The sequence below is a fragment of the Salvelinus alpinus genome, chromosome 12 (genome assembly GCF_045679555.1).
Source record: "Salvelinus alpinus chromosome 12, SLU_Salpinus.1, whole genome shotgun sequence".
NCBI classification, from domain to species: Eukaryota; Metazoa; Chordata; class Actinopteri; order Salmoniformes; family Salmonidae; genus Salvelinus; species Salvelinus alpinus.
The window spans coordinates 46645754-46657914 of record NC_092097.1 but is presented as its reverse complement, the minus strand read 5'-3'; the positions used below and the strand labels follow the sequence as shown (position 1 = coordinate 46657914).

Genomic DNA, 12161 nt, shown 5'->3' with positions numbered 1-12161 from the left:
ATACTCTAATGTCAAAGTGTAAGAAAATGCTAACATTTGTCTAAAAATATATGATTGATTAGATATGTATTCAATTCCCTGAGTCAATACATGTAGCAGCGGTTTAAAGCTGTGATTTTTTCTGGGTACGTCTCTAAGAGCTTTGCACACCTGTATTGTACAATATTTTCACATTATTCTTAAAGAATTTTTCAAGCTCTGTCAAGTTAGTTGTTGATCGTTGCTAGATAGCCGTTTTCTAGTCTTGCCATAGATTTTCAAGACGATTTAAGTTAAAAGTGTAACTATGCATTTCAGGAACGTTCAATGTTGTCTTGGTAAAGCAACTCCAGTGTATATTTGTCCTTGTGTTTTTGTCCTGCTGAAAGGTAAATTTGTCTCTCAGTGTCTGTTGGAAAGCAGACTGAACCAGGTTTTCCTCTTGGATTTTGCCTGTGCTTACCTCTATTCCATTTTTTTTTATCATAAAAAACTCGCTAGTCCATGCCGATGACCAGCATACCCATAACATGATGAAGCCACCACCATGCTTGAAAATAGGATGAGTGCTACTCTGTGATGTGTTGCGTTGGATTTTCATCTTTTCACTCTGTCAATTAGGTTAGTATTATGGAGTAACTGCAATGTTGTTGATCCATCCTCAGTTTTCTATCACAGCAATTACATTCTGTAACTGTTTTAAAGTCACCATTGACCTCATGGTGAAATACCTGAGTGGGTTCCTTCCTCTCCAGCAACTGAGTTAAGAAGAAGGTCTGTGTCTTTGTAGTGACTGGGTGTATTGATACACCATCCAAAGTGTAATTAATAACTTCACCATGCTTAAAGGGATATTCAATGTATTTATTTTGTATTTTTTTTACCCATCTACAAATAGGTGCCCTTCTTTGCGAGGCATTGGAAAACCTCCCTGGTCTTTGTGGTTGAATCTGTGTTTGAAATTCTCTGCTCAACTGAGGGACCTTACAGATAATTGTATGTGTAGGGTACAGAGATGAGGTCGTCATTCAAAAATCATGTTTAACACTATTATTGCACACAGAGTGAGTCCATGCAACTTATTATGTGAACTTGTTAAGCACATTTTTACTCATGAACTTATTTAGGCTTGTCATAACAAAGGGGTTGAATACTTATTGACTCAAGACCTTTCATATTTTTTTTTTTTTAATGTAGCAATACATTATATTTACTATTAGGGTTAAGTGCCTTGCTCAAAGGCACATTGGCAGATTGTTCACCTAGTCAGCTCGGGAATTCAAACCTGCAACCTTTTGGCTACTGGCCCAACGCTCTTAACCGCTAGGTATTGCGTGTAGGCCAGTGACCAAAATTGATCAATTTTAAATTCAGGCTGTAACTACAAAATGAGGAAAAAGTCAAGGGGTGTGAATACTTTCTGAAGGCATTATATATCTGTAATAACGTAACAATAGGACCAGAGATCACCAATAATGCACATGGCGATTGCATTACGTTTGGCGTGTGAATATCGTGCCTTAACTATATATCAGGTTAAATTAAAGTTCCTAAAGAAAAGTTAAAAGATAAGCTGCGATGTAGATGATAACTACATTTACAGTGCATTAGCTCTCAGCGCAGGTGTCTTTGCCAAAGGAAAATGTTGCCCCATGTTGTGTAAATCTTGTACTCCATGGGTAATATGAGCTAGGTGTTAAATCTGGTACTGTCACGACTTCCGCCGAAGTTGGTCCCTCTCCTTGTTCGGGCGGTGTTCGGCGGTCGACGTCACCGACATTCTAGCCATTGCTGATCCATTTTTCATTTTCCATTGGTTTTGTCTTGTCTTCCATCATACCTGGTTCCAATCCCATCAATTACATGTTGTGTATTTAACCCTCTGTTTCCCCTCATGTCCTTGTCGGTGATTGTTTATTGTAAGTGTATGTGTACGTCTGTACTGGTGTGTATTTAACCCTCTGTTTCCCCTCTTGTCCTTGTCGGTGATTGTTTATTGTAGTGTATGTGTACGTCTGTACTGGTGTGTATTTAACCCTCTGTTTCCCCTCTTGTCCTTGTCGGTGATTGTTTATTGTAAGTGTATGTGTACGTCTGTACTGGTGTGTATTTAACCCTCTGTTTCCCCTCTTGTCCTTGTGGGTGATTGTTTATTGTAAGTGTATGTGTACGTCTGTACTGGTGTGTATTTAACCCTCTGTTTCCCCTCTTGTCCTTGTCGGTGATTGTTTATTGTAAGTGTATGTGTACGTCTGTACTGGTGTGTATTTAACCCTCTGTTTCCCCTCTTGTCCTTGTCGGTGATTGTTTATTGTAGTGTGTGTGTACGTCTGTACTGGTGTGTATTTAACCCTCTGTTTCCCCTCATGTCCTTGTCGGTGATTGTTTATTGTAAGTGTATGTGTACGTCTGTACTGGTGTGTATTTAACCCTCTGTTTCCCCTCTTGTCCTTGTCGGTGATTGTTTATTGTAGTGTGTGTGTACGTCTGTACTGGTGTGTATTTAACCCTCTGTTTCCCCTCATGTCCTTGTCGGTGATTGTTTATTGTAAGTGTATGTGTACGTCTGTACTGGTGTGTATTTAACCCTCTGTTTCCCCTCATGTCCTTGTGGGTGATTGTTTATTGTAACTGTGTGTGTACGTCTGTACTGGTGTGTATTTAACCCTCTGTTTCCCCTCATGTCCTTGTCGGTGATTGTTTATTGTAAGTGTATGTGTACGTCTGTACTGGTGTGTATTTAACCCTCTGTTCCCCCTCATGTCCTTGTGGGTGATTGTTTATTGTAGTGTGTGTGTACGTCTGTACTGGTGTGTATTTAACCCTCTGTTTCCCCTCATGTCCTTGTGGGTGATTGTTTATTGTAGTGTGTGTGTACGTCTGTACTGGTGTGTATTTAACCCTCTGTTTCCCCTCATGTCCTTGTCGGTGATTGTTTATTGTAAGTGTATGTGTACGTCTGTACTGGTGTGTATTTAACCCTCTGTTCCCCCTCATGTCCTTGTGGGTGATTGTTTATTGTAACTGTGTGTGTACGTCTGTACTGGTGTGTATTTAACCCTCTGTTTCCCCTCATGTCCTTGTCGGTGATTGTTTATTGTAAGTGTATGTGTACGTCTGTACTGGTGTGTATTTAACCCTCTGTTCCCCCTCATGTCCTTGTCGGTGATTGTTTATTGTAACTGTGTGTGTACGTCTGTACTGGTGTGTATTTAACCCTCTGTTTCCCCTCATGTCCTTGTCGGTGATTGTTTATTGTAACTGTGTGTGTACGTCTGTACTGGTGTGTATTTAACCCTCTGTTTCCCCTCATGTCCTTGTCGGTGATTGTTTATTGTAACTGTGTGTGTACGTCTGTACTGGTGTGTATTTAACCCTCTGTTTCCCCTCATGTCCTTGTCGGTGATTGTTTATTGTAGTGTGTGTGTACGTCTGTACTGGTGTGTATTTAACCCTCTGTTTCCCCTCATGTCCTTGTCGGTGATTGTTTATTGTAAGTGTATGTGTACGTCTGTACTGGTGTGTATTTAACCCTCTGTTCCCCCTCATGTCCTTGTCGGTGATTGTTTATTGTAACTGTGTGTGTACGTCTGTACTGGTGTGTATTTAACCCTCTGTTTCCCCTCATGTCCTTGTCGGTGATTGTTTATTGTAACTGTGTGTGTACGTCTGTACTGGTGTGTATTTAACCCTCTGTTTCCCCTCATGTCCTTGTCGGTGATTGTTTATTGTAACTGTGTGTGTACGTCTGTACTGGTGTGTATTTAACCCTCTGTTTCCCCTCATGTCCTTGTCGGTGATTGTTTATTGTAGTGTGTGTGTACGTCTGTACTGGTGTGTATTTAACCCTCTGTTTCCCCTCCTGTCCTTGTCGGTGATTGTTTATTGTAGTGTGTGTGTACGTCTGTACTGGTGTGTATTTAACCCTCTGTTTCCCCTCTTGTCCTTGTCGGTGATTGTTTATTGTAGTGTATGTGTACGTCTGTACTGGTGTGTATTTAACCCTCTGTTTCCCCTCATGTCCTTGTGGGTGATTGTTTATTGTAGTGTGTGTGTACGTCTGTACTGGTGTGTATTTAACCCTCTGTTCCCCCTCATGTCCTTGTGGGTGATTGTTTATTGTAGTGTGTGTGTACGTCTGTACTGGTGTGTATTTAACCCTCTGTTTCCCCTCATGTGCTTGTCGGTGATTGTTTATTGTAGTGTGTGTGTACGTCTGTACTGGTGTGTATTTAACCCTCTGTTTCCCCTCATGTGCTTGTCGGTGATTGTTTATTGTAGTGTGTGTGTACGTCTGTACTGGTGTGTATTTAACCCTCTGTTTCCCCTCATGTCCTTGTGGGTGATTGTTTATTGTAGTGTGTGTGTACGTCTGTACTGGTGTGTATTTAACCCTCTGTTTCCCCTCATGTGCTTGTCGGTGATTGTTTATTGTAAGTGTGTGTGTACGTCTGTACTGGTGTGTATTTAACCCTCTGTTCCCCCTCATGTCCTTGTGGGTGATTGTTTATTGTAGTGTGTGTGTCCGTCTGTACTGGTGTGTATTTAACCCTCTGTTCCCCCTCATGTCCTTGTGGGTGATTGTTTATTGTAGTGTGTGTGTACGTCTGTACTGGTGTGTATTTAACCCTCTGTTTCCCCTCATGTGCTTGTCGGTGATTGTTTATTGTAAGTGTGTGTGTACGTCTGTACTGGTGTGTATTTAACCCTCTGTTCCCCCTCATGTCCTTGTGGGTGATTGTTTATTGTAGTGTGTGTGTACGTCTGTACTGGTGTGTATTTAACCCTCTGTTCCCCCTCATGTCCTTGTGGGTGATTGTTTATTGTAGTGTGTGTGTACGTCTGTACTGGTGTGTATTTAACCCTCTGTTCCCCCTCATGTCCTTGTGGGTGATTGTTTATTGTAGTGTGTGTGTACGTCTGTACTGGTGTGTATTTAACCCTCTGTTCCCCCTCATGTCCTTGTGGGTGATTGTTTATTGTAAGTGTATGTGTACGTCTGTACTGGTGTGTATTTAACCCTCTGTTCCCCCTCATGTCCTTGTGGGTGATTGTTTATTGTAGTGTGTGTGTACGTCTGTACTGGTGTGTATTTAACCCTCTGTTCCCCCTCATGTCCTTGTGGGTGATTGTTTATTGTAAGTATTGTGTACGTCTGTACTGGTGTGCGTCGGGTTATGTTACCCATTGATTTTTATTATTATGTTTCCGGTGGGTTTTTGTAAATAAACTGCGCCGTTGGAGACACAGTTATTTCTCTCCTGCGTCTGACTTCTCTGCCGCCAGTTCACATCCTTACAGATACTCCATGGGTAATATGAGCTAGGTGTTAAATCTGGTACTCCATGGGTAATATGAGCTAGGTGTTAAATCTGGTACTCCATGGGTAATATGAGCTACGTTTTAAATCGGGTACTCCATGGATAATATGAGCTACGTTTTAAATCTGGTACTCCATGGGTAATATGAGCTACGTTTTAAATCGGGTACTCCATGGATAATATGAGCTACGTTTTAAATCTGGTACTCCATGGGTAATATGAGCTACGTTTTAAATCGGGTACTCCATGGATAATATGAGCTACGTTTTAAATCTGGTACTCCATGGGTAATATGAGCTACGTTTTAAATCGGGTACTCCATGGATAATATGAGCTACGTTTTAAATCTGGTACTCCATGGGTAATATGAGCTACGTTTTAAATCGGGTACTCCATGGGTAATATGAGCTAGGTGTTAAATCTGGTGCTCCATGGGTAATATGAGCTAGGTGTTAAATCTGGTACTCCATGGGTAATATGAGCTAGGTGTTAAATCTGGTGCTCCATGGGTAATATGAGCTAGGTGTTAAATCTGGTGCTCCATGGGTAATATGAGTGTCACACCCTGGCCATAGTTTGCTTTGTATGTTTTATGTTTTGTTTGGTCAGGGTGTGATCTGAGTGGGCATTCTATGTTGTATTTCTGGTTTGTCTATTTCTATGTGTTTGGCCTGATATGGTTCTCAATCAGAGACAGGTGTTTTGCGTTGTCTCTGATTGGGAACCATATTTAGGTAGCCTGTTTTGTATTGTGGGTTATTGTCTATATGTTAGTTGCTTGTGTCTGCACTGTTTATATATATAGCGTCACGTTCGTTTGTTGTTTTGTAAGTTTGTCAAGTGTTCTTCGTTTCTTCTTTAATAAATAGAAGTATGTATTCACTTCACGCTGCGCCTTGATCCTCCTCACTTCCACATTATGACGATCGTGACAATGAGCTACGTTTTAAATCTGGTACTCCATGGGTAATATGAGCTACGTTTTAAATCTGGTACTCCATGGGTAATATGAGCTACGTTTTAAATCTGGTACTCCATGGGTAATATGAGCTACGTTTTAAATCGGGTACTCCATGGATAATATGAGCTACGCTTTAAATCGGGTACTCCATGGATAATATGAGCTACGTTTTAAATCTGGTACTCCATGGGTAATATGAGCTAGGTGTTAAAAACTGGTACTTAATGGGTAATATGAGCTAGTTGTTCTCCTCCCGTTACAGGACTTCCTGGGCCAGATGTTCTGCACTCTGGGGGAGATCATTGGGTCCACAGGCAGTCGGCTGGAGAGAACCCTGTCGTGAGTCTACCAATGACTTCTATCAAGTATCTACTGTGTATCTGCTGTGTACAAGCATGCATCACAACACGATCTGTCACTGTACGCCTCTGCATTTGACAGGCCTCCACAATCTCACAATGTTCTCATTGCCTCTTAGACTGGGAAAAACAAGAACACAATTATTGGTGTGTCTAAGCCCAGAGGCTCCCACTGTACGGCAGGCATGTAACTAGAGATTAATCTAGCGTCAAACTTGGACTGAGAAGGATTGTATTCTACGAGAGCGTGAGGCAGTAACACATGCTATAGACATAGTTAGGCATCCCTTGTGAAAGCCGAACAACCAGACCTGGGTTCAAATACTAATTTAAATCTTTCAAATGCTTTGAGCGCTTTCTTAAGACTGTCGGGAGTGTCAGTTGGGATGGGTTTGCACTTTGGCACTTTTTTATTGGTTCCTTGCAACAGGCATAGCGGGAGTATTTCAAATGATTTACAATGGTATTTGAACCCAGGTCAGTGACACGACACTGGCCCTGTGGATGACTCAGCATGGAATTGGGCCCTTTTCAATTAAAGTTGATAACCAACACACTGAGAACTTTGTCCCTCCCTCTCTCTCTCTCTCTTGCGCGCTCTCTCTCCCGCTTTCACTTTCGCTCTCTCTCTTTCTCTCTTTCTCTCTTTCTCTCTTCCTCTCTCTCTCTCTCTCTCTTTCTCTCTCTCTTTCGCTCACTCTCTTTTGCTCTCTCTTTCGTTCTCTCTCTTCCTCTCTCTCTCTTTCGCTCTCTCTCTCTGTCTCTCTCTCTCTGTCTCTCTCTCTCTGTCTCTCTCTCTCTCTCTCTCTCTCTCTCTCTCTCTCTCTCTGTCTCTCTCTCTCTGTCTCTCTCTCTCTCTCTCTCTCTTCCTCTCTCTCTCTTTCGCTCTCTCTCTCTGTCTCTCTCTCTCTGTCTCTCTCTCTCTGTCTCTCTCTCTCTGTCTCTCTCTCTCTGTCTCTCTCTCTCTCTTGGTTGGTGTGAGTAACAGACAACACAACAATGCCATAAAGCACACACTCTGAGAGAAGGGAAACTCTCCTAACAGTGTTGTGAACCATGTAGTTCATTATCAGACCTAGATAAATCATATTCCTATCCTATCACTGTCTGTCCCACTTGGCTCTTCTATCTTGGCCATGTCATTTATCTTCATGTGAGCTTGGTGGGGAATTTCCCAATGCAGGATACTTGTCAATAAGGCTTCTCTGCTCTTTGATTACAGTTCTGTATGTCACCATGTTTAGCGGGAAATAGTAAATAGGCAGGTAGCCTAGCGGTTAAGAGCGTTGGGCCAGTAACCGAGAGGTCGCTGCTTTGAACCAACCATGTGAAAAATCTGTTGATGTCGCTCTGGATTAGAACTTCTGCTAAACTACGTAAATGTAAATACCCTTTTGACTGCATGGTGCTGACTGAAAGAGTGCTTTGTGTGAGTGTTGTGTGTTGCGTATTGTGTGTTGTGTGACTTGATGGACATGTTTCTATGGCAACTGAGAGAGCATAATTTCTCCATCTGTTTCTATCACCAAAATTTCAATGGGGATGAACTGTTTCATCTTCTATATTCTGTTCTCTAAAATGACATCAGAGATGCTCTGCTTTCAGATCTCAGGTAAAGGGACAAAAAGAGCCCAGTGGCATTCAAAGGCTGGGGACTATAGGGGAGCACACCACCACTGCCATATACAGTGGTTTGCGAAAGTATTCACCCCCCTTGGCATTTTTACTATTTTGTTGCCTTACAAACTGGAATTCAAATGGATTTTGTGGGGGTTTGTATCATTTGATTTACACAACATGCCTACCACTTTGAAGATGCAAAATATTTTTTATTGTGAAACAAGCACAAGAAATAAGACCAAAAAAATGAAAACTTGAGCGTGCATAACTATTCACCCCCCCCCAAAGTCAATACTTTGTAGAGCCACCTTTTGCAGCAATTACAGCTGCAAGTCTCTTGGAGTATCAATCAATCAAATTTATTTTTAAAGCCCTTACATCAGCTGATATCTCAAAGTGCTGTACAGAAACCCAGCCTAAAACCCCAAACAGCAAGCAATGCAGGTGTAGAAGCACGGTGGCTAGGAAAAACTACCTAGAAAGGCCAAAACCTAGGAAGAAAACTAGAGAGGAACCAGGCTATGAGGGGTGGCCAGTCCTCTTCTGGCTGTGCCGGGTGGAGATTATAACAGAATATGGCCAAGATGTTCAAATGTTCTTAGATGACCAGCAGCGTCAGATAATAATAATCACAGTGGTTATAGAGGGTGCAACTGATCACCACCTCAGGAGTAAATGTCAGTTGGCTTTTCAAATCCGATCATTCAGAGTATCTCTACCGCACCTGCAGGTCTGGGACAAGGTAGCACGTCCGGTGAACAGGTCAGGGTTCTATAGCCGCAAGCAGAACATTTGAAACATGTTGTTTATAGCTGTAGCCTGTAATCCTATTTTCCCTAACCTTAAACCCCTAACCTTAGCTACTAAACCTAACCACTAACCCCTATGTCAGGACCCGGTGCGAGAAACAGTCACTAATAATTGGCAGAACCCAGAAGATGAGGCAGACACAGCAGTACTAGAGATGGTGGTTTAATAAAAAATAGATATCTTCCAAAATACAAAAGAAAATCCACAAAGTGGTAAAAACAGCAAGGGAAAAAACAAACCTCAAAAGACCAATCCAAAAATACACGAGAACAAAACCAGAGAACCTCTGGAAAATCCAACAAGAGAAAAATGTTCACAAAGGCTGGGGCTGGGTGCTAACATACAAACACTGAGCAAGGAACTAAGGAACACACAGGGTTTAAATACTAACAAGGGAATGACTTACAGGTGCAAACAATAATTAGGGCAAGAAAAACAAAAGGTACAAAAAAGGTGCAAGGGGGACATCTAGTGAACAAAACCAAACAGTCCTGGCCAAAACCTGACACCCTAATCCTAATTCTAACCCTCATTCCAACCATAACCATTAACCTAACCCCTATAACTAAAATAGCCTTTTTCCTTGTGGGGACTGGCGAAATGTCCCCACTTGTCAGAATTGTCCTTGTTTTACTATCCTTGTGAGGACTTCTGGTCTCCACAAGGATAGTAAACACACACACACACCATCTTCCAGTGTCTATTTAAATTATTTAACAGGCCTCTGACCTACATAAAAGCAGACGGCTGGAAATGGAATCAATTTAATTTATTTCAACTCATTCTGGTTTTTAATGACATGACACCCTATTAAAGAGAGGCTTCCCTCTCGCTACACCTCCCTACTCTGCCTTGTACACACACACACACACACACACACACACACACACACACACACACACACACACACACACACACACACACACACACACACACACACACACACACACACACACACACACACACACACACACACACACACACACACGTTTGTTTTTCTGTCCTTGTGAGGACCAAACAATTAATTCCCATTCAAAATCCTATTTTCCCAAACCCTTAACCTAAGCCTAACCTTAACCTTAACCTTAGCTCCTAACCCTAAACCTTACCCCAAAGCCTAAAATAGCTTTTTTCCTTGTGAGGACTGGCGAAATGCCCCCACTTGTCCGAATTTTCCTTGTTTCACATCCTCACAAGGATAGTAAACACGCACGCACACACACACGCACGCACGCACGCACGCACACACACACACACACACACACAAGCAAACCATCTTCCGGTGTCCATTTTCATTATTTAGCAGATAGCTGCCTCTGACCTACATAAAAGCAGATGGCTGGAAATTGAATAATTTTTTTCCCATCCTTAATCTATTTCCACCCATTCTGGTTTTTAATGACACCCTATAGAAGAAAGGCTTACCTCTTGCTACATTTTCCCAATCTGCCTTCCACATTAGACAGTTAAATAGGTTTGAATATTATAAGAAGGCATCAAGGTTGTATTTGTAGTTGCTCTGTACACTGGAGTCCGTCTGAAGTTGCCTCCTCCTCTCCCAGATTTGATTTAAAGACTCAGGGAAGAGGGAGTTTTCAAGCCCCTCCGCTGTACAGTAATTTACTTCCCATTGGGAATCTGGGAAAACATTGGGGAATTCTATTAACTGACAACAAAAGACAAGGCTGCACGCTCCATAAAACCACGACCGTCAAACACAAGCTTATGCCAGTGCCTTGCCAGCTCCCCCACGTGCCCAAAGTCCACTATCAAAACCTTCACAATGGCATCTGAACTTAATTTAAAGTTAATTTGAAGAAATATCCCAAACACCCACTCTCTCGCACGCACGCACGCACGCACGCACACACACACACACACACACACACACACACACACACACACACACACACACACACACACACACACACACACACACACACACACACACACACACACACACACACACACACACACACACACACACACACACACACACTCTTTATTAACTCTGTGCTTAATTAGCAATAAAGGGCCTTGCCTCAGATGTACATCTCTTCTATTGGCAGTCCATCTGATGAAATATTTAAAAGCCATATGCAGAGCGACGCTCAATGTCCCTCTGTGGACTCCCACCCAGCTTTCGTTCCACTCAGTACAGTACAGAAAACTGGCATGGCCTCAGAGCTTTGATCAATCCAATACTCACCAACCCACCAGTTAACAGACCCCACGTTTGGTCTCTCTCTCTCTGCTCGCTCGCTCCATGGCCCCTTATTGTAAGTCTATGGCTTATGATGGCCCTCCCTCCCCACGTTCAACATCAACTCTTTGTTTCGACGGGATTCTGATAAACTAATTTCAGTTTGTGTGAGTCTTGATTCTAATCTAAATACCAAAAAAATGAAATTTCAAAGCATGAAATGTGAGCCTTTGAATTATCGGGTGAGTTTTTTGGCATTGCGGCAGGTTGGGGGGTTTTGATCTGACAGGCAGCGTCTCTGCAACGTCTGTCTGTAGGCTATATGCTGATACTCTGAGTTTGTATTTATCTCCAGACCTGGGTTCAAATACTATTTGAAATTTCTCAAATACTTTGAGTGCTTGCTTTAGCCTGCCTGGAGTGCCAGGTGGGTGTGGCTCACACTCAATCAAGCCCAGCTAAAGTATTTGAAAATGATTTCAAATTGTATTTGAACCCAGGTCTGTTTTTCCCCCCAGTGTATTTCTGCTGGAACGGTGCATACACTGCGCTGGTGGGTTGCCATGGAGAGGAGACTTTTGTTCCTGTGTGGGAGACTTTGGGTGGTGAAGTACATGAGTTGTAGCTGGTGCTGCTTTAAAACCTGTGGGCTGTTTGCTGTGTGTGGCAGGCAGACCTGGGTTCAAATAGTACCTGATATCTTTCAAAGATCTTTCAGCATCAGCACAAGTCTGCTCGTGGAGCCAGAGGCAGGGTTAACACGTTTTCTGACTATTCCAATGGTTGCATTGTGCCTGTCAAGCTCAATCAAGAACTACTCAAATATTTTCAAAGATTTCAAATAATACAGTACCAGTCAAAAGTTTGGACACACCTACTCATTCAAGGGTTTTTCTATTTTCTACATT

General features: G+C 42.3%; 1 protein-coding gene across 2 annotated transcripts in view; it reads left to right on the top strand.

Annotated features, from left to right (window-relative positions):
* Nucleotides 1-12161, top strand: part of LOC139536251 (copine-9-like) — a 147137-nt gene that overhangs the window by 66483 nt on the left and 68493 nt on the right. For both annotated transcript variants that reach the window (XM_071336610.1, XM_071336611.1), the window contains exon 7: nt 6524-6600. In XM_071336610.1, the coding sequence (XP_071192711.1) occupies nt 6524-6600 (77 nt within the window). The remainder of the gene's footprint in view (nt 1-6523; nt 6601-12161) is intronic.